At 43.6% G+C, this 23,468-nt stretch overlaps 1 protein-coding gene across 1 annotated transcript; it reads right to left on the bottom strand.

The window, feature by feature from the left end:
- Positions 1-1,184: 1,184 nt before the first annotated feature.
- LOC121579671 (RAC-beta serine/threonine-protein kinase) lies at positions 1,185-21,473 on the bottom strand. Its single transcript, XM_041894467.2, has 14 exons — positions 21,107-21,473; positions 19,771-19,936; positions 19,428-19,556; positions 19,099-19,210; positions 18,779-18,917; positions 15,780-15,911; positions 15,192-15,257; positions 14,993-15,061; positions 13,781-13,903; positions 13,258-13,386; positions 6,600-6,814; positions 6,292-6,379; positions 4,040-4,142; positions 1,185-3,094 (listed from the first exon to the last, which is right to left on the bottom strand). The coding sequence occupies exons 2-14, from the start codon at positions 19,814-19,816 to the stop codon at positions 3,015-3,017; spliced, it is 1,431 nt and encodes a 476-aa protein (XP_041750401.1). The 5' UTR covers positions 19,817-19,936; positions 21,107-21,473; the 3' UTR covers positions 1,185-3,014.
- Positions 21,474-23,468: the final 1,995 nt, after the last annotated feature.

The raw sequence follows: 23,468 nt of genomic DNA, 5'->3' as shown, positions 1-23,468 counted from the left end.
GCCCTCAAATGTCTTGGGGCTCTGAGCAAATTTTAGGTCTTGTGAGCGAAAACTTGAACGTTGTGAGAATTTTGTGCAACCTCCAGCACGTGTTTACAATGAACACTGAGATTGTACCCTTACAGTTTTAGACAGTAGCCAATAGGCTATTGTGGCTATTTGATCATAATGTAAGCCTACCAACAAAACCAATGGAGCCAATCATAACACTTTCACATGGAAATAGATTTTGATTTCTATGATATAGCCTACAGTAGCCTATATGTGGTGTTCAATGCAGGCCTACATTGCATGAGACTTTTAAAAATTAAGCTTGACACTAATTAATGATTTTTACCTGGTCTGTAACTCCATATGGGCCAAATAGGTGACTGTCAATTGCATTGTATTTTGTTGTATAATGCAAGAAACCACTTTAGAAAATAAATTATTAACACCATACAGAGAATTAGACAATATAGGCTACCCCTCTGCTTATTGGTTTATTTGCATATTCAAGCCTGTCTCAAAATACAACAGTGCCCCTTTAATTAAGACATAAGCTTTTTAACTGACAGGCTTTTCAAAGACAGCTTGAAATGTAGCCTACATGTTTTGTCCTCTTGTAGGAAGCTGTAACTCCCCATTGCTGACCTATACTTATCTATAACTCCATTGCGTGCTGGCTCTGCCTACAAAAAAATCACAGACTCAATCTTGCAAAGTTAGATTGGTTTTGGTTTGTTGCATTGAAAAGGGGCTGATATGTTGATTCGATCACAGAAAAAACATTGATCTATATAGCGCAAACTAATGGGGGCAACTCAGTGAAGTTCAATCTCTTGCGTCTCTGTGCAGCCTGGCATTTCTTCTGCGTGGCAGCCCTGGGAGACGTGCACGGCCAAGCACGCACTCAGTTTAGAGGGAACATTGCTTACTCATAATTGCACGGTCCGGACGTGTGAGGGGGCTGAGCAGTCTGTGCCATGCAGCGAGCCTCACTACATGAACTTTGTTACAGTTCCCACCAAGTGAGTATGTTACACACCTGTCTGTGTGTGCCGGGGGGGGAGGGGTTATATAATACACATGCAAGCCTGCGCAGACAGGTGTGATATGCATACAAGCGTCACACACGCACGGTATAAAACTTATATACATACAATGGGCTCCTTTTAATTGAAATAAGTCACAGGAAACAGACGTTTACTTTCATTTAGACATTTATGAATTTTCTTAAATGAGAGTAGAAATGTCTTCAAAGGGGTCAGGGAAACAGCAAGGTGGAATACAGAGAACCAGACAAAAAAGTTAACAGTTCCTCTCAGAAATGATTTCAAAATGGCACACAATGGACACAAGGCTCACATGACTAACAGAATATTTGAGAACAACCTGGATCTCCTTGTCACGACCAGCAACCGCCAGCAGTGAGACACCAGGCGAAGAGGAGCAGGCGTGATTACATTCAACACACACCCGGTGTTGTGACCAGAACGGCTCACCATCACTGATCCACTCATCACCACCTGTGTGGCCATTTCTGATAGTACAGCAGATGTTTATGACAATTGAAAGAAAAACACTTGCGCAAAGCAACAAAATAACAACAATAAAACATACAAATCTCATAATTTGAGTAAAAGGAGGTTTGCTTAAGTAACTAAGGCTGCGTTTACACAGGCAGCCCAATTCTGATCTTTTTTTTCACTAATTGGTCTTTTGACCAATCAGATCAGCTCTGAAAAACATCTGATGTGAGAATATCTGATGCGATTGGTCATTAGACCAATTAGTAGAAAAAATGTCAAATTGGGCTGCCTGTGTAAACGCAGCCCAAGTGCTAGTCGACCCTCGTAAATCACATGGCTGGTGTGTCTCAATCAAAGAGCAGAGGTGTTGAGACGAGTCCTCAATTAAAAACAGGGTTTTACAAAATGTACATATACACCTTGTACAGTGAATCCCTAAATCCCATTCGTTTTCTCTGTAGCACGTATTGTTCTATTCATCAGTCAGAAACAAGAGTGTAATACTAGTTAATTTCATTGGATTACAGTTAAATGATAGTACTCTGTCCTGCAGCTTTTCTCATATTCCAGAGTAGGTTCTTGAGCTCTGTGTCGGAAACATCCGTGTAGTGTGATGTCGCAAATTAATCTACTGATACTGATGCACGTCAGGCAAGTTTACGTCAATCAATCAGCTAGCTCACACACACACACACACACACCCCTACCGCAACACGACCGCACTCTGACACACACACGCACACAAAATGCAGACATTCAGTTTTGGATCTCCCCACCATTTCTCCAAGCACACAGTCATAAACACAGAGGGAGAAACATCTTAATTGTTACCACCACCACAAATCTACCTCCCGCACCCCCCTTGCCCAGTAGGACCACTTCAACACTATTGGTAACAGCTAGTTCCAGAAAAGAGCACTTGGATAAAATCACAGAAATATGACTCCTTATAAACTGTAACAATCAGAGAAGGGGGGGCGGGTATTGTTCTCATTTGTGTAAACAAGAACAAACAAGAATCACTTCAGTGTTTTTTTCTTATATCCAGCAGTGTGAGTTACTGGGTTTGTGTGAGAGGGACAAGGGGAGATAGAAAGAGGGAGTTTCAGAGAAAGAATGAGAATGAGAGCGAGAGAAAACAAGAAAAATGAGAGCGAATCTGTGTCCAAATCTGTGGAGCAGTAGTGTCCTATAGCGCCACCTATAGGTTCTAGTCCTCCCTGTGCATGGCTGATGTGCTACTGCTGCTGCTGACAACGTGAGGTACTGAGGTCCTGTGCAGTTCACAGGCTGCATTTGTGCATGACCATAGTGTAGGCGGGGTTTGAGAAGACAAGATGGCTGCAAGCCTCGGCACTTAGAACCCCGCTGTAACCAGAGATCCATCGGCCTATGTGGTGTCTCAAGACTGCAGTCTTTTTTATAAGTGTGGACGCGAGTGAGTGAGCTGATGTGGTGTGTCTCTCCAGTGTGTGTGCACCCGTGTGTGTATGGTGTTGACTGTCACTCTCGTATGCTGGCGGAGTAAGAGAACTGGGGGAAGTGCGCTGGCTGGTTGGGGTCCTCACAGTCCAGGTTGTCATCTGGAAAACAGAGAAAACAGTCAGTGTCAGCGCAGTAACGTCGTCACTGCTGGTGGCATATTGTGTCATAAATCAAGTTTCCCTCCAACCTTTTTATGCAAGTAAAGTATATGTTGGATTAAAAAATGTCACGACAGACCTGATCGAAACAGCAAATTTGTCAGTAAACTTTACAAATGTAGCCAAAACTAAATACGCTAGACAATAGTACTGGGGGGAAAATATATATCTACACAGTTACATATCGGGATACTATTTTTGACGATATATCGTATCGTATTGACAATGTCGCAATATTCTTTTTGCGCTAGTTTGCTGTACCTGCACCAAAACGCCAGTATTTTTCCTTCATAGCTTTTTCTCCATCTTTTTAAATAGGGAGCCAATTTGTTTTCAGCAGTTTTTTACCTGACTGAACAAAACTTGTTTTCTCATGTTCTCGTCTCTCTTCAGCAGACATATGGTGAGCAATATGTTTGTAACATTGAATTGCAATAAAATCACAGTATCGAATCGCAATACGTATAGAATCATGAGAATCACAATACATATCGTATTGGCACCCAAGTATCGTGATATCGTTTTGCAGGATCTTTTTTGTGTCTGTAAAATTAATTATGCTAGAAATTGCAGTGGAAACGCCTTTATGCTCAAATATCCATATCGAAATAAACTTGGAGTCACAATGTTCACCATGTTGTGTGGTCCACCCACTACGACTCGGGAAAGCATGCAGTTTATTAGGCTACAGATGAAATAGGTTATGATGAACTTCACAGGGTGGTGAAAGTGCACGATGAGCTTGATGCTCCTTTTGTTTTTCATGCAAATGTTTGAATATTCGCGTGAACATCTGTCGCCAATTGGATGAAAACCTAGCTACACACTAATAAAAACGCTTGCACACGCACATGCACACACAACCGCGCACACACACAAACTCACACTTGTCTGGAGGCGTGACTGTGATGGTCTGTGCTGTGAACTCATCGTCAAAGTAGCGGGTGTCGGTCTCCGACGTCACCTGAGGCTTGAAGGGAGGAGTCAGCTGAGGATGGAGAGAGCAGTGATTGGCTAATGGTCCAGAAGTAGACATCACAGTACCAGTACTAACCTTTCCTATACCATCTCAGAAGATTTGTAAATCATATTGGCCGAGTTCGAGAGCATCAAATGTGTGATGCAATGTGGGTAAATTTTGATTGACTGCCATCTACAAATAATACCGATCTATGATGCAACCAGCTCTGTGGCCTTGTGGTTAAAGTGTCCGCCCTGAGATTGATAGGTTGAGTCATACCAAAGACTCTGAAAATGGGACCTGATGCCTCTTTGCTTGGCACTGCATATTTTAGAGTGGCCTTTTATTGTCCCCAGCACAAGGTGCACCTGTGTAATGATCATGCGGTTTAATCAGCTTCTTGATATGCCACACCTGTCAGGTGGCTGGATTATCTTGGCAAAGAAGAAATGTCACTAACATGGATATAAAAAAAATAGTGCCAAACATTTTTAGAGAAATATGTTTTTTGTGCATATGGAAAATGTCTGGGATATTTTATTTCAGCTCATGAAACATGGGACCAACACTTTACGTTGCGTTTATATTTTTGTTCAGTATAGGTGGGTGAGGGCAGAGTGGCGTGCATTTGAGATTGCGTCGTCTATGGATCTGTTAGAGCGGTATGCAAATTAGAGTGGGTCTAAGGCAGGGCTGCCCAACCCTCTTCCTGGAGATCAACTGTCCTGTAGGTTTTCAGTCCAACCCTAATTTAGCATATCTGATTCAGCTAGTTAAGGTCTTGTTGAGCAGCTAATAAGTAGAATCAGGTTTGTTAAATTACAGTTGGACTGAAAACCCACAGGATGGTAGATCTCCAGGAGACGGTTGGGCAGCCCTGTTCTAGGGTGTCTGGGATGATGGAGTTGATGTGTGCCATAACCAGCCTTTCAAAGCACTTCATGATTACAGATGTGAGTGCTACAGGGTGGTACAGGGTGGTAGTCATTGTGGCATGAAGCCTTCGAGTTCTTGGGAACAGGAATGATGGTAGTCAATTTAAAAACGTGGGGATTACAGACTCGGACAAGGAGAGGTTGAAAATTACTGTAAATATGCCTGCAATCTGATCTGCGCATGCTCTGAGAATGTGCCCTGGAATACCGTCCAACCCCGTGGCCTTGCGAGTGTTGACTTGATTAAAGACCTTACTCACGTCGGCCTCAGAGCGCGAGATCACCCAGTCTACCCAGTGGGGGCCCTCACGCACAGTATGGTGTTATTGTTATTGTTGAAGTGTGCATAAAATGCATCGAGTTAGTCTGGTAGAGAGGCATCGTTGGACAGATCATGGCTGGGTCTTCCTTTGTAATCCGTAATGGACTGTATTCCCTCCCACATGCGACGGGCGTCGGAGCCTGTGTATTATGATTCCACTTTATTCCTATATGGTCCTTTTTCTCATTTGATGACTCTGCGGAGGTCGTAGCGGGACTTGTTCCTGTCCTCAGCAGTAGCCCCAGGGTTGTATACAATAGCTCTGTGTGCGGTAGCCCTGTCCTTTAGTTTAGTGCCAACCTCTGTGTTAATCCAGGGATTTTGATTGGGGAAGCAGCGAACCTTCACTGTGGGGACAACTTTCGCCGATGCATTTCCTTATGAAGCCGGTGACGGAGGTGATTGTTGTAGCTTGTTGATGTTATCGTCAGAGTCTCTGAACATATTGCAATCATTAAGGAAAAGGATTCAGGATCCTCTCTGCTTGGCACTCAGCATTAAGGAAAAGGATTCAGGATCCTCTCTGCTTGGCACTCAGCATTAAGGAAAAGGATTCAGGATCCTCTCTGCTTGGCACTCAGCATTAAGGAAAAGGATTCAGGATCCTCTCTGCTTGGCACTCAGCATTAAGGAAAAGGACTCGGCTTTAGGCCCTGCGATATACTAGCGCCCTGTCCAGGGGGTGCACGAGGTGTACTTCTACATCAAGCTGCCTCCCGCTACAGAAACAGGTGATAGTCTCCTGCCCTATGGGGCGTTCTAGCTCAGACAATTGACTTATTGATGATGCAAGGTCATTTGGTGATCAGTCATTCAGCAGTTGATGTCAAACTGCAACTGCCAAAAAATGACCTGGAATGCCACCATTTTTTGACTGACACTATCAGTACCGCTAATCTATCAGCCTCCATTCACTCACCTTCCTATCTACCACATCCTTCCACTTGATGGAGGTGAAGAACTTGTGGGACATCACATCTTTGGCATCATCCGGTCCTCCCCCTAACCTGTCAATAAACAACAGAATATCAGAGACCCCAGCTTGCATCTCAACAGTATATTCTACTGCATTAGGGGCTGTGTTGGCAGGCCGCAATCATGCGCGAGCGCACACACCTTTTTTGAGCAGACACCCAGCCAAACACACACTAAAACAAATGGTGTACTTACTGAGCAGGCCAGTCAAACAGTCACACAGACCTACATCCCAACCCCACCCCGACGTACCTCTGCTTGGGGTCCTTTTTGAGCAGGCCTGCGAGCAGTGCCTTTCCCTCGGGGGCCAGGTTCCGGGGGAAGCGGATCTCCTCCATGAGGATGAGCTCAAACAGCCGCTCATGGTCCTGGTTGTAGAAGGGCAGCCGACCGCACATCATCTCGTACATGACCACGCCCAGGCCCCACCAATCCACAGCGCGACCGTAGTCATTGTCCTCCAGCACCTGGACGGGCAGGGAGGGAAAAATGTCTTAGTCACTTTATGGGGGCCTTCAAAATAAATGTTCCATAGGCAATTGATTGATGACATTAGCATACAGTAGGAGGTATCCTTCTAAATACTCACTGCATTAAGATTAACATAAAAAACCATACAATGGAGAATCAGTAGATAAGCCAACCAATCTTAAGCAGGGTATCTGCAGGTTCCATGAAGTTGAATTAAAAAACGTTAAGACCTTTTTTTAATGCCACTTGGAATGCAATTTAATACCAGTTTTGAGGTCTGCGCGCACCACACACCTGCTAATATTCCATTCCAGAAATGAGCCCATGTTGGCAAAAATAAGTGTTTTTAGGGCTGGCTCTTTCACCAAAGGCCATAGCCTACATGGTTCATATTATCAGGCAGGTGTGTTATTTTAGCAATGAGCATTAGCAATGAGCATTCTCCTGTAGCCTAACAGATGTAGTAGCATAGTGCCTAGGCTATAGACGGCTGAAGAATGGGTTTGCCCATGTGCATTTGTTTAGGGAAGCCCTATGGGCTAATCATGACAAACTAGCTAGATGACAAACTAAGTGTTCAGAATTGTGGCTTCGATACCAATACCAGCTTTGAATAATTATACTCAATACCATAACTGTGAAAAAATGTCAAATATACACCACTGTTAACGTTTAAAACACATGGTCAACTCTCCATCTGGAGAGCGAGGCCACTGGGTGTGCAGGCTTTTGATCCAGCACTGCTCAAACACACCCGAGTCAGCTTAACAAGGTCCTGTTGAGCAGTTGATTTTTAGAATCTGGTGTGTTAAGAGTAGGGCTGGAACAAAAGTCTACACACCCAGTTAGGCTTGGGCAATATACCGTTAATACTGTATACCGGGGTATTTCGAAATACTGACGGTATGATACTCGCGGGGACTGTGGGGGTGCATTCCACACATAACTAAGATGTGTCAAATAAATGATATGCAGCTCAGGGCTCCAGCTATGCATTTGGTTTGCCAACTTGACACCCCCAATAAAGGACTGGTTTTGCAGGTGGTGACCAGAGACCACTTCTCAGTTCCTATGCTTCCTGGCTGATGTTTTGGTCACTTTTGAATGCTGGCGGTGCTTTCACTCTAGTGGTAGCATGAGATGGAGTCTACAACCCATACAAGTGGCTCAGGTAGTGCAGCTCATCCAGGATGGCACATCAATGCGAGCTGTGGCAAGAAGGTTTGCTGTGTCTGTCAGCTTAGTGTCCAGAGCATGGAGGCGCTACCAGGAGACAGGCCAGTACATCAGGAGACGTGGAGGAGGCCGTAGGAGGGCAACAACCCAGCAGCAGGACTGCTACCTCCGTCTTTGTGCAAGGAGGAGCAGGAGGAGCACTGCCAGAGCCCTGCAAAATGACCTCCAGCAGGCCACAAATGTGCATGTGTCTGCTCAAACTGTTTCTGACCGACTCCATGAGGGTGGTATGAGGGCCCGACGTCCATAGGTGGGGGTTGTGCTTACAGCCCAACACCGTGCAGGACGTTTGGCATTTGCCAGAGAACACCAAGATAGGCAAATTCGCCACTGGCAACCTGTGCTCTTCACAGATGAAAGCAGGTTCACACTGAGCACGTGACAGACGTGACAGAGTCTGGAGACGCCGTGGAGAACGTTCTGCTGCTTGCAACATCCTCCAGCATGACCGGTTTGGCGGTGGGTCAATCATGGTGTGGGGTGGCATTTCTTTGGGGGGCCGCACAGCCCTCCATGTGCTCGCCAGAGGTAGCCTGACTGCCATTAGGTACCGAGATGAGATCCTCAGACCCCTTGTTAGACCAAATGCTGGTGCGGTTGGCCCTGGGTTCCTCCTAATGCAAGACAATGCTAGACCTCATGTGGCTGGAGTGTGCAAGAGGAAGGCATTGATGCTATGGACTGGCCCGCCCGTTCCCCAGACCTGAATCCAATTGAGCACATCTGGGACATAATGTCTCGCTCCATCCACCAACGCCACGTTGCACCACAGACTGTCCAGGAGTTGGCGGATGCTTTAGTCCAGGTCTGGGAGGAGATCCCTCAGGAGACCATCCGCCACCTCATCAGGAGCATGCCCAGGCGTTGTAGGGAGGTCATACAGGCACGTGGAGGCCACACACACTACTGAGCCTCATTTTGACTTGTTTTAAGGACATTACATCAAAGTTGGATCAGCCTGTAGTGTGGTTTTCCACTTTAATTTTGAGGGTGACTCCAAATCCAGACCTCCATGGGTTGATACATTTGATTTCCATTGATAATTTTTGTGTGATTTTGTTGTCAGCACATTCAACTATGTAAAGAAAAAAGTATTTAATAAGATTATTTCATTCATTCAGATCTAGGATGTGTTATTTTAGTGTTCCCTATAATTTTTTTGAGCAGTGTAGATTAAATTGTTTTTTTCCCCCCTCATCAATCTACACACAATACCCCATAATGCCAAAGCAAAAACCGGTTTTTAGAAATGTACCACATTTAAATAAGTATTCAGACCCTTTACTCAGTACTTTGTTGAAGCACCTTTGGTAACGATTACATTATCAAGTCTTCTTGGGTATGACGCTACAAGATTGTAGACCTGTATTTGGGGAGTTTCTCCCATTCTTCTCTGCAGAGCCTCTCAAGGTCTGTCTGGTTGGATGGGAATCGTTGCTGCACAGCTATTTTCAGGTCTCTCCAGAGATGTTCGATCGGGTTCAAGTACAGGCTCTGGATGGGCCACTCAAGGACATTCAGAGACTTGTCCAAAAGCCACTCCTGTGTTGTCTTGGCTGTGTGCTTAGGGTCGTTGTCCTGTTGGAAGGTGAACCTTCACCCCAGTCTGAAGTCCTGAGCGCTCTGGAGCAGGTTTTCATCAAAGATCTCTCTGTACTTTGCTCCGTTCATCTTTCCCACGATCCTGACTAGTCTCCCAGTCCCTACCGCCGAAAAACCTCCCCACAGCATGATGCTGCCACCAACATGCTTCACCATAGGGATGGTGCCAGATTTCCTCCAGACGTGACGCTTGGCATTCAGGCCATTTCAATCTTGGTTTCATCAGACAGGAGAATCTTGTTTCTCATGGTCTGAGAGTCTTAAGGTGCCAAACTCCAAGCGGGCTGTCATGTGCCTTCTACTGAGAAGTGGTTTCCATCTGGCCACTCTACCATAAAGACCTGATTGGTGGAGTGCTGCAGCGATGGTTGTCCTTCTGGAAGGTTCTCCCATCTCCACAGAGGACCTTGAATGCTGCAGAAAATTTTTGGTACCCTTCCCCAGAGCTGTGCCTCGACACAATCCTGTCTCGGAACTCTACGGACAATTACTTCGACCTCATTGCTTGGTTTTTGCTCTGACATGCACTGTCAACTGTGGGACCTTATATAGACAGGTGTGTGCCTTTCCAAATCATGTCCAATCAATTGAATTTACCACAGGTTGACTCCAATCAAGTTGTAGAAACATCTCAAAGATGATCAATGGAAACAGGATGCACCGGAGCTAAATTGAGTCTCATAGCGAAGGGTCTGAATGGTATTTATGTAATTTGTAAAAAACTGCTTTTCCTTTGTCATTATGGGTATTGTGTGTAGATTGCTGAGTAAAAAATTAAATATATATCCATTTTAGAATAAGGCTGTAACCCAACAAAATGTGGAAAAGGTCAAGGGGTCTCAATACTTTCCGAAGGCACTGTATGTACGTGTATGTACATATATATATATATATATATATATATATATATATATATATATATACACACACAGTGGGGAAAAAAAGTATTTAGTCAGCCACCAATTGTGCAAGTTCTCCCACTTAAAAAGATGAGAGAGGCCTGTAATTTTCATCATAGGTACACGTCAACTATGACAGACAAAATGAGAAAAAAAAATCCAGAAAATCACATTGTAGGATTTGTAATGAATTTATTTGCAAATTATGGTGGAAAATAAGTATTTGGTCAATAACAAAAGTTTTTCAGTACTTTGTTGTATACCCTTTGTTGGCAATGACACAGGTCAAACGTTTTCTGTAAGTCTTCACAAGGTTTTCACACACTGTTGCTGGTATTTTGGCCCATTCCTCCATGCAGATCTCCTCTAGAGCAGTGATGTTTTGGGGCTGTCGCTGGGCAACACAGACTTTCAACTCCCTCCAAAGATTTTCTATGGGGTTGAGATCTGGAGACTGGCTAGGCCACTCCAGGACCTTGAAATGCTTCTTACGAAGCCACTCCTTCGTTGCCCGGGCGGTGTGTTTGGGATCATTGTCATGCTGAAACACCCAGCCACGTTTCATCTTCATTGCCCTTGCTGATGGAAGGAGGTTTTCACTCAAAATCTCACGATACATGGCCCCATTCATTCTTTCCTTTACACGGATCAGTCGTCCTGGTCCCTTTGCAGAAAAACAGCCCCAAAGCATGATGTTTCCACCCCCATGCTTCACAGTAGGTATGGTGTTCTTTGGATGCAACTCAGCATTCTTTGTCCTCCAAACACGACGAGTTGAGTTTTTACCAAAAAGTTATATTTTGGTTTCATCTTACCATATGACATTCTCCCAATCCTCTTCTGGATCATCCAAATGCACTCTAGCAAACTTCAGGCGGGCCTGGACATGTACTGGCTTAAGCAGGGGGACACGTCTCGCACTGCAGGATTTGAGTCCCTGGCGGCGTATTGTGTTACTGATGGTAGGCTTTGTTACTTTGGTCCCAGCTCTCTGCAGGTCATTCACTAGGTCCCCCCGTGTGGTTCTGGGATTTTTGCTCACCGTTCTTGTGATCATTTTGACCCCACGGCGTGAGATCTTGCGTGGAGCCCCAGATCGAGGGAGATTATCAGTGGTCTTGTATGTCTTCCATTTCCTAATAATTGCTCCCACAGTTGATTTCTTCAAACCAAGCTGCTTACCTATTGCAGATTCAGTCTTCCCAGCCTGGTGCAGGTCTACAATTTTGTTTCTGGTGTCCTTTGACAGCTCTTTGGTCTTGGCCATAGTGGAGTTTGGAGTGTGACTGTTTGAGGTTGTGGACAGGTGTCTTTAATACTGATAACAAGTTCAAACAGGTGCCATTAATACAGGTAACGAGTGGAGGACAGAGGAGCCTCTTAAAGAAGAAGTTACAGGTCTGTGAGAGCCAGAAATCTTGCTTGTTTGTAGGTGACCAAATACTTATTTTCCACCATAATTTGCAAATAAATTCATTAAAAATCCTACAATGTTATTTTCTGGATTTTTTTCCTCAATTTGTCTGTCATAGTTGACGTGTACCTATGATGAAAATTACAAGCCTCTCTCATCTTTTTAAGTGGGAGAACTTGCACAATTGGTGGCTGACTAAATACTTTTTCCCTCACTGTATATATATATATATATATATATATATATACATTTAATAATAATAAAATAATTTTAGAAATAGCGCTCCTTGTGTGCACATTCTGTAATACCGTATGCTCCGTTATGGTACAGAAACGTTATGAAAATCTGGATACCGCCCAACCCTACAACCAGTAGCTATTTTTGAGGTATTATGCTATAACATTATAACATACATTTAGCCTACAACCAAAAAGTATAATAAAATAATTCCCTCATTCAGTGAATCAGGTATCAAATGGCTATACTTCGAAGCAAGTACTCTAGACTGACTTTTTCCAGGGCCAAGTAAGACATTAAAGAAGTTAGCTATTTCACCTGAAATATGCTGGATATTTGGATGTCAAAATAGGATCCAGAATAATCAGATATCTTATTGGCTCCTTAGAGATGTATGCATATTGGCCTAGGCCAGGGTTCTCCAACCCTGTTCCTGGAGTTACCCTCCTGTAGGTTTTCACCACAGTGAGTCTAGAATGGCCTCTCGCCTTGTCTCTTTTCCTGCATTTGTACTGTTACAAAAAGAGGCAACGGGTGAAAGCATAATACCAATGTTTCCTGTCCAGTTTTTTCAGATTCTTACTGACAAAGGGAAGAGGACACCAAGGGGAGAAAGCAGTTTAAGACTATCAAGACTATCAGGGACGTGTTTATTAGGGCACTGAACGGGACATATTTTTCTATGGAAAATAAAAAGTAGTGTTTCCAGGTAGTCCCTTCCTGTTTTAGTTTGTTTTCTTGTTTGGTGCTTAAAGCTGGAATCCTTAATAGTGAAACAGCCACGTCCATTTGCAATATTACAACATCAAATTTTTGCAAATAACACACTCTTTTTTTCCCCTCTGATATCATTGCTCACGTGATGATTATTTTTTTATGCTGCGGGGCCCTCCTCAGCTCCACAACAAAAACAATAACTGTGGCGGGGTAGCCAGTGGCGCCGTTTTCCCCCTACTGCAGATTCCATCTAATGAACACGACTACGGTCTCATGTATGCCAACTGTGTAGCACTTGCTTGGCCACTAGTCATGCCCAGCACCGGGCCCTCACCTCCGGTGCCAGGTACTCCGGGGTGCCGCAGAAGGTCTTCATGGTGGCGCCGTCCGTGATACCTTCCTTACACAGCCCAAAGTCGGTGATTTTAATATGTCCGTCATTGTCCAGCATTAGATTCTCCAGCTGAGAAAAGACACCGGGATGGATGAGACATTAGAACAGAGTCCCTGGTGATGTCACTATCATCAAGGTTACAGTTGAGTAAGTTAATCAGTCTGCATCCTGACAGAACACCTACTTATAGGATTATCTTGAAGGCTAGCTAGCAAACGGAATCACACTTACGAGTGTCAATTGATTTAAAAAGTTGTCATACCAACAATTTTTTGAGAATGGTGAATGGCACTTCTGTAAACGTCTTGAGAATTTACATGATAAGGCATGATTATTATTACAATTCGGAGAGGAAAAAATAAATTAATGGAGCACGACAGCAGAATGTCTTTGGAACAACCCAAATCCTTTGATGTATCAAGGGAGAGAAGAGTAGGACAAAATCAACACAGTTAGTGCTTACCTTCAGGTCCCTGTATACCACATTACGAGAGTGGAGGTACTCCAACGCAGATACAATCTCAGCGCCATAGAAACGGGCCCGGTCTTCCGTGAACACGCGATCCCGAGACAGGTGGAAGAAGAGCTGGAGAGAAGAAGACAGCAAAAGTGTGGTTGCTGATGCGTATGTGGTTGAATCACATACGCGTCAGCATACATGGACACATATTCTTTGTTTAATGCCAGTGGCAGGACATTAGTAAAAATAGAAAAGAGTAGAGGGCCTAGAGAGCTTCCCTGCGATACACCACACTTTACATGTTTGACAGAGTAGATTCCATTAAAGAAAACCCTCTGAGTTCTATTAGATAGATAGCTCTGAATCCACAATATGGTAGAGGTTGAAAAGCCATAACACAAGTTCTCAACAACCGGTTTATGGTCAATAATATCAAAGGCTGCACTGAAATGTAACAGTACAGCTCCCGCAACCTTCTTATCAATTTCTTTCAACCAATCATCAGTCATTTGTGTCAGTGCAGTACATGTTGAGTGCCTTCTCTATAAAACATGCTGAAAGTTAATTTGTTTACAGAGAAATAGGAAAATGTTGTTTGATCAAATACAATGCTAACAGTTTTCTAAGAGCTGGCAGCAAGCTGATAGGTCTGCTGTTAGAACTAGTAAAGGATGCTTTACCACTCTTGGGTAGCGGAATGACTTTTGCTTCCCTCCAGGCCTGAGGACAAACACTTTCCTCTAGGCTCATATTAAAGATAACAGATAGGAGTGGCTATAGAGTCAGCTACCATCCTCAGTAGCTTTCCATCTGAGTTGTCAATGCCAGGAGGTTTGTCATCTAATGAGATGTATTTTGCAAAAACAACTAACAAGCTTAGACCTTAGAATACATGTCACAAAACTATCTGAATCCATCAGAACGGTATCATTTGTTATCAAATGGTCATTTCACCATTCACTAGATCAGTGTTTCTTAATCCTGGTCCTGGGGTACACATTTAGTTTTTTCTCTCTTGTAATAAAGATTTGTGTCAACTGTTTTGCAAAAAAGTGTTTAGCATTTGCATTTAGCATGAAAACAATGTGAAATGAGAAACGTATTATTTTGGCCATGTGGATCCCAGTTTAAATCACAGTGTTCAAGCAATTGAGAAAACTGTAATGACACATTCATGTTTGTGTGTGTGTGTGCGTGTGACATTGGGACACCCACCTCTCCTCCGTTGGCGTATTCCATCACAAAACATAATCGGTCATGAGTCTGGAATGCGTATTTCAGTGTCTGGAAGAGTGGAATGAGACAATTGATCAATTTCACATCCCGCATGCCCTCCTATAAATAAACAGCATGTGTGGGTGTTCTGTTCTGGACCAGCACATGTAATGAGGTGACAGTAACACGGACCACTCACCGTGAGGAAGGGATGGCAGGTGTTCTGTAACACTCTGCTCTCTGTAACCGTGTGTGCAACCTCATCCTGGACACACATTTACACAAATTAGATCAGAGGGTCAGCCTTTCACAGCAACAATAAACACAGAGTACTTAGACCCTTAGCTTATAACTAATTATAAACTGGGTGGTTCGAGCCCTGAATGCTGATTGGCTGAAAGCCGTGGTATATCAGACCGTATACCATGGGTATGACAAAACATTTATTTGTACTGCTCTAATTACATTGGTAACCAGTTTATAATAGCAATAAGGCACCTATGGGGTTTGTGATATATGACCAATATACCACGGCTAAGGGCTGTATCCAGGCACTCCGCGTTGCGTCGTGCATAAGAACAGCCCTTAGCCGTGGTATATTGGCTATATACCACACCCCCTCGGGCCTTATTGCTTAAATACACCACTCCCCACATAGTATGCCTTATACAGGACAATAGGACTAAATAGATTAGGCCTAATAACAAAGGATCTTCATTTCCCAATAAATTGATGGCTAGTAGTCTTCACCACTGTAAAGTGGTATAGGTTCGGCCTATTTCTTTACCTTAGCGATGATGACCTCCTTGCGCAGGATCTTCATGGCGTAGTACATCCCCGTGGCTTTCTCCTTCACCAGGATCACCTTGCCAAACGTGCCCTTCCCCAGCAGCTTCAGGTAGTCAAAGTCACTCATCGTCTGACAACACAGATACAGGGTTGAAAATTCAACCATCTTATCTTATGTAACCAAGCCCAGCCAAACACATTGATGTATGATACTTTACGAAACAGATCATTCACACCATAGGCTAAATTGCCACGGGGGATAGGGGGCATGTCCCTACCCAATATTCAGAGCAGGTCGATTCGCCCACCCCAATAATTTATTTAAAAATAATAATAATAATAATAGGTTGGGGGCCTGACAGCATATGAACAAGTCCTAAGTAAAGGCAAAACGTGTAGAATTGCAGAAAATGTAACTAACAGTCGACTTTGGGTATGAAAAACGGTCCAACTCCTCCTCTTTCTCAATTTTCTAACAGAAATGGGGTGTGCCTTTGGTAGTTCAGCAATGTATCATTCTGGTCATGCGCGCCGCAACTGACATAGCTAGTTTGTTAGCTAAGCTAGACACTTGTAGCTAGCTAGCCAGTAACTCATCAAGTATGTGTTGACGTCATTTCACAGGATTGGTTTTTGGACGGAAGCTGTAGAGATCAGTAAGAAATGGCACTTCTGTATAGCCAAATATCTTATTCATCCATTTTCAATTTTGTTTTTAACGCATTAAATGACCTGGTATGATGGTGCATTGATCAGTTATACAGTTTAAAGCAGTTATTTTTGACCAAAGCCGACCTTTAAAAGTAACTGTCCAGTGTTTCCAGATTTCTATGAAATATGACCTATAATTAATTATAATATGAGTGAAATAGTTCCTTCCAACATTTTTTTATTAAGAATGCTAAAAATCAGCTTTTCTGTGTTGGAATGGTGTGGGCGTACCCCAACAACAAAATGGTGTGGGCGTATACCGGTCAATAAAAATATTCACATGAGTAGACCGCTGATTGGCCAGCTCATCTTCCTCTATGACGTAATAGCAAGCATTTTTTAAATGGTCTGTTTGAGATACAAGTTTGAAACAGGGTTTTTGAAGTATTTTCTTTCTCTAATTTATGCTTTGGCCACAAATACGAATATAGGATGAGTCAACAACATTATTTGGGTATGAGTTAACAGAATACTAATTTTTAAAAGTGAGATTTGGACAGTTACTTTTAAACTGCAAAATGTTCTCTGCCCCATGGCAAAATGTGTAGAGAATTGCAGGAAATTAAAATGTTTACTCCTCCCCAAATAATGTTTTCCCTATCCTTCCACTTATACTGTGTTTTCAAAATACCCCTCCATGGAACCCCTCAAGACAGGCATAATAAGTCATGTCAAACCATATAGAATTGAAGGAAACTAATTCCGGAAGAGGACCCTTTACAGATCATCTCCCCAAATATATACACCACATACATGCGTAGGAACCAGTGGAGGCTCCTCAGAGGAGGAAGGGGAGGACCATCCTCCTTAGTGAATTTCATAAAAATAAATAAATGAAACATTAAAAAAGTTATCCTTTTTAGATAAAACTATACTAAATATATTCACACGTCACCAAATAATTAATTAAAACACTGCTTTGCAATGAAGGTCTACAGTAGCCTCAACAGCACTCTGTAGGGTAGCACCATGGTGTAGCCGGAGGATAGCTAGTTTCCATCCTCCTCAGGGTAAATTTTCGTCAATACTAAAACCTAGGAGGCTCATGGTTCTCACCGCCTTCCATAGATTTACACAGTAATTATGACAATTTCCTGAGGACGTCCTTCAACCTATAAGAGCTCTTGCAGCATGCACTGAAATGTTGTCCACCCAATCAAATGATCAAAGAATGAATCTAGTACTGAAAGCAGAAGCTACAGCTAGCTAGCACTGCAGTTCATAAAATGTGGTGCGTAGTTGACTCAAAGAGATAGAAAGACAATAGTTGAGAAGCGAGAGATTTTTTTTCACTTTCACTTAGCTAGCAAATGCAGCTAGCTATTTTAGCCTACTCAAACACCAGGATCAAACAGAGAGGCAAGCCATGTTAGCTAGCTGGCTATGGCTATCCAACATTGGAACTCTTCCAAGTCATGGTAAGCTTTTGGTTTTATTAATTGATTGCCACCGGGGCATGCCAATGTAACTGCTAAACTGCTTGATGACTGTACTGCATGATTGTAGCAGGTTTACTAACGCGTTAGTTCTAGTAGCTATATTGACTAGCTATGACGTTAGCTAATATGGGGACAACGATGTAGGCTGTGTGTAGCAGTTATGATATGAAGGTATGGCTTGAAGAAGGTGAGAGGAGGGTGCGTAGATGCAAGAAGGAATTCTACAACAAAGAAAATGATCATGCGGTTTGTATGTAGCTGCTATGAAAGTAAACAGTTTGCGTGTGATCAGGTGTGTATTCCTTCCACAGATTCTATTAAAAAACGTTTCTTAATTGGAAGCAAATTTAACGAAACGGGGGATAAACGTACCTAGATTTGTCCAACAGAAACTCTTGTTTGCAACTGTTGGACTAATGATTACACCCTAGATCAGCTAGATGCAGGCAAGAGTGTGCAAGGCGGTATTGAATGTGTCACTGTCTCACCTTGATGACTAATTTTCTCTCGACCTGTGCACCTATGTTGTAAACTTTCATTCATAAGCTAGGTTGTAGCAACCTCATGATAGGTATAGGGAAAATTCTAGCATCATGTGGTAGCCTAAACCTATTGATGTTAGATTGAGCTGGGTGAATGGAATATGAATGACAGTCATCCAATATGCTGTAATAGAAATAAGGCCACACTCTTTAAAAAAACCTCATCTTAAACGTCACCGACCGCCACTGGTAGGACCAAACCAGGATTCAGCACCCAACCATATTGGAAGAATAATCTGTGAGTGAGCATGTTGTCTATCATGTCATAGAAACATGAGGACATGCATGTACGTACACACACTCACCACTTTGGAGCGGGTCTTGGACATGGCCACATCCATGCTGCTGTTATCGCTGGGAGAGCCAAACAGGTCCATGGGCTCCTCCTCCTCTCGCACCTTCAACCCATTGGCCACTGCCTGGATGGCACGCATCCACTCCTCTCTGACACACACACACAGCCAAAGAATGTGCAATTACTACACCATCGTGAGCTTGTAGAATTCCATTGAACCACTCCCTCCACCTCCATGTTGACTACTGTTATCCCTCCTCCCCACTCTCTTATCTACCTTTTCCATTGGCCCATTATTACACCCCGTAGTTGCCCCTATCCCCTCCTTACCTCTCTGCATTGCTTTCTACATGGAAGGTCCTCTCGATGACCGTTGTCCACTGCAGGCAGCGGATAACGAACGTGTTAGGCTTAGGCCGCTCTGTCTTCATCAGCTGGCATTCTGGGACAAACGGGGGAGGATTACGGCATTACAAATGTTTTAATGTCGCAATCCAGTGTTTTTACCTCGTTGTTTCATTTATAGTGTGAAGACCCCCAAAGCAACATCTAGTCATGTACAGAGGTGGCTCTGCAAACCCTGCAAAAATAACAAACACTGCCACAGAGGCAAGAGCACGGGACATCAACATCAAGTTTTCCCTTTGAAGGACACTCACCTCCCACTGAGAAGTTGTTGAGTGGGGGCAAGCTCTGGTCGGAGAGCTCAGGCTTCTCTTTGTAGCCGATGAAGGAGCCGTCACTCTTCAGGATGAAGTAGCGCGGCCTCCAAGTCTTAATGTACTCACCTGCATAGAGAGACACACGTGGGCTTGAGTACACACCACCTGAATACTCTCATATAGCCTAGTCTGAGGTCAGCCACAATGTACATTCAGTGGCAACTACATACAGCGTGGATTAGAATGTCTCTCTGCCTGGCTTTGTCAGACAATGTTTTTGAAATTGTGTTTCGAATGTTATTCTATTTGCTGTGTATAATAAGAAATTGCAAGTCCTCACCTCTCTTGTGGAGCCATCCTTCTCGTACTACGCTGACCTCATTCATAGTCAAGGGTGGGATAGTCGTGGAAGGGGGTAGGGGAGGGGAACGGGTGGGGTTAAGGGAGGGGGGCCTGGGTGACTTGGACTGGTCAGGAGGGTGTCAGTGTTTACAATAACCCAGCACCTAAACAAACAAAGCACAACACGAGAGGAATATTAATGTGTTTGCAAGACATAGGCTAGCCTACACAGACTATGAAGAGATGAGCATAGATTAAGTGATTTGCGTCCAAGATGATTTTCTAGACAAAAACATTACTGCCATCTAAGCTTTCTGGCAGAATCACAAAAAACTAAAACTTTTATGAAGCATAGCTTGTATTTGACGATGGGGCAAGACTTGAATGGTGCTGCAAGAACGGATAGATCAGAGAAATGTGCCAGAGGGTACCAGTAAGCACCCCAGCACAGCTGGGTTAAAGTGTTGCAATGGGTGTACAGAGAGCATACGAGGTCGAATTGGTCAGCTAGCTAGGCTAGCAGACACTGTCAAATCAGCTGTTTAACCTATAGCTAAAGCAAAACCTGTCAGAAACGAGTAAAGATGGCAAATTAGTTAGCGAGGCTACATCAAGTTTCAGGCTGACTTGAGTAGCTCTGAGAGTCAAGACAAGCTGAAAAAGTCAGGCTGAAACTTTATGTAACTAACGTTAACGTGCTACAGCTAAACAGATAGCTAGCTAACTGGAGAGCAATGGCTCGAGTCAATAACTACTCAATTTTGTTGGCAATCAATGTGCAATGAATGGATGGTTGATTTGTTGCTAGCTAAATTAAAATAGTAAATTGAAAGGGCATGGCATAAACGGTCTAAATGTTGGCTCGCCACTTCTATCTGTAACGTTAGATCGGCTATTCCTGTTTTTGGTAACCAGCTCACACGACACTAGCTAGTAACTATCTAATCATAGCAGCTAGCTATCGTTAGCTGGCTAGCACTGTTAGCAGACAAGTAAAGCTTCAACTCTGTTTGCACAAGGACTGACAACACCTGTCACTTTTCCACCCGCAACCGAAACTAAAACGTAACGTACAAATTGACCTTCTTGACAACAACTTGGCGATTTAGCTACTCTTTAGCTAATATTGTAAACAAACAGAATAAACGTCTAACTTACTATAACCTTTGACGTTAGCTAGCTAAACTAGCTACCTAACTTCCATTTATACTCCCCACCATGGCCTCGTCTTGGGGAGAAAAAGTAGACACCGATGAACCCTCTCAAGACTGTTCCCTGTAACGTTACAACAAGGCGATCTCAGTAGTGTAGCTAGCTAGCTAACGTAACGTTACCTGAGTTTCGGCTGCTTGCTGCGGTGGCGTGTTTGAGTCAGGGTGCACTAGTCTTCTAGTATGTATACGCTGCAGAGCAGTAGCTAGCTATTTGCTCTTTGAATTAAAATGACCAAACCTGTAAAACATATACATGCATATTTATACGCTGTTTTCTCTCCACGTTGTTCTTGTTTAGGTCCGTCTATTTTACAGGCTCAATCCAGTACTTTACAGGCCATCCGAGAAGGAGTCCCAAAAAGGCTTAAAAACGGAAATGACGCAGCTGGGGGACGTTGTGCGTATTTACGAGCGTCAGCCTGAGCAAGAAGGCATATCAAATATTGTTTTAACCAACCCAAGATAGACCAGAGCCTGTCGTTTCCAATGGTAACAAATTATTCAGAACAGGGAAGAAGGTGGTCAGAGCCAAGCACGAGCTAGCGAGATACTATTGGCGCGTTCTAGCATTATTTGCATATTTCCGCCTACTCTGTGAAGTGCGCGTGTGCGTTAACTAAATTCGCCCATGCACTCCTAAACAACGCCATTTTTTGAAACTTTTGCAAAGTGTAACGTTTACAAAACGTAGTCCACTCTCTTTTCTACACATTCTAGGTTTGAAAATAGAAAACTGTATTGAGATCAAATGTTTAATCGAAGAGAAAATGTGCAGAATGTCGACCAAAATTAATCTCGCTCCATCTTCTCCCACTGCCAGCCACTGGGCTTCCTCTCATCACCATATTTGGTAGTGAGTGGAAGCGCCAACCAGATGCTTCACATTTAAACATACGGTGAAATATCTGGCTCATTGTTATATCTGTGTGCATGATCTTCTTTAAATTTGTTTTGGCAGACCGCAACCAACTGAAAGGTGGATACACCGCAAGCTACTGGACTGGAGTGTTAATCTATTTCTCTTATCTAGCCCTGTGTTTCCGCCTACTGTTCTGGAGTTTTAATTCATTACACTTTGTGACACAAAAAGGGAAGGGACAAAAGACAGGGAAAAGGGAAGAAAAACTGCCATACCAACGGACCCTACACCCATTAAAACCTCACCACTATTCCACTACTTGTCCCTATCTGATCCTACACCAGGCTGGCATCCTGGGAGGATGGGACACTATCGTTCAACACACCTTGTAACTCTTCTGCAGTAAAATCTCGTACACCCAAGTACTTCTCTGCAGCTGCCACCACAACATCTACTTACTGTAATTTACATTCAATTTCTGCGGTACAGTTGAAAACCATGGCTATGAACACTAAGAAACCAACTTTACAGAAGCACATGTTATTCCTATCACTCTCTATTGGCCTCGGTCTACTCACAGGGAGCTTCTTAGGATCCCTCGCCCTGAAACCATGATCCCCTACTACTCTCTTCACTGCCTCAGCATACGACACCATCTGTACTACTCTGATCCTGGCAACCTCAACCTGCCTTTCTCTCACCAGACACTTCTGATCTCCAGCACCATGGGTACCACTACAGTTACCACACACAACTTTTCCCACCGATACTACAGATTCCTTTGTCACATACCCTCCTGCACACTTCTCACAACTAGGAATCTCCCTCCTACACACTGCTACAACATGACCATAAGCTTGGCACATAAAACACTGTAATGCGTTCGGGACAAAAGCTCTCACGGGATAACTGACACATCCTAACTTCTCTTTGTTGGGTAAAGACTCTGCATCAAAACTCAGCCGGACAGACAGTGTCTTCTCTGTTCCACCACACTCTCAACCGGGTCTGTGTCACACCAAACGGCGGGCGTCACAGACACCAGGAATCTTCCATTTCAGTTGATCCTCCTCAACCCTTAACGCCACCCAAGTTATCACTCCTTTCAAAGGCGCCCTGCTCCGGAGACTAAACCAAGTCACAGTTCTTGTCCCTAGGCGAGTGGTGCGGAGTGCCCACTCCCTCTGAACGGAAGTAACACAAAAAATCATCACGATTCCACTTCGAGCTACTTTCACCAACTCAACAGTCCCCAACCTCCTCTCCACCCAACCTGATACCACATATAGATCAGCCAGAAGGCAATAATCCATTCTCTCCAAAAATCTCACTCCCAGTGGGCCAGAATCATCCTTGTCATCATCAGTCTAGGATCCAGTTGCACAGGACCCTGAGCTTAGTGATGAGCTTGAAGGGCACTAAGGCGTTGAAGGCAGATCTATATTCAATGAACAGCATTCTTACATACAGTGCATTTGGAAAGTATTCAGACGCCTTGACTTTTTCCACATTTAGCTACGTTACAGCCTTATTCTAAAATTGATTTTATTTTTTTATCCTCATCAATCTACACACAATACCCCATAATGACAAAGCGAAAACAGGTTTTTAGAAATGTTGGCA

This window comes from Coregonus clupeaformis, chromosome 13, assembly GCF_020615455.1.
Source record: "Coregonus clupeaformis isolate EN_2021a chromosome 13, ASM2061545v1, whole genome shotgun sequence".
Lineage (NCBI taxonomy): Eukaryota > Metazoa > Chordata > Actinopteri > Salmoniformes > Salmonidae > Coregonus > Coregonus clupeaformis.
The sequence above is the reverse complement of the archived record's forward strand: the minus strand, read 5'-3'. Positions and strand labels throughout refer to the sequence as shown.

Excerpts from the sequence above, each read along its gene's own strand:
- LOC121579671 (XM_041894467.2), bottom strand. The coding sequence starts at position 19,816 with ATGAATGAGGTCAGCGTAGTACGAGAAGGATGGCTCCACAAGAGAG. Across the intron at positions 19,557-19,770 it reads AGGATGGCTCCACAAGAGAG|GTGAGTACATTAAGACTTGG; the intron begins GTGAGGACTTGC and ends CTCTCTATGCAG. Across the intron at positions 18,918-19,098 it reads GTAGAAAGCAATGCAGAGAG|AGAGGAGTGGATGCGTGCCA; the intron begins GTAAGGAGGGGA and ends TGTGTGTGTCAG.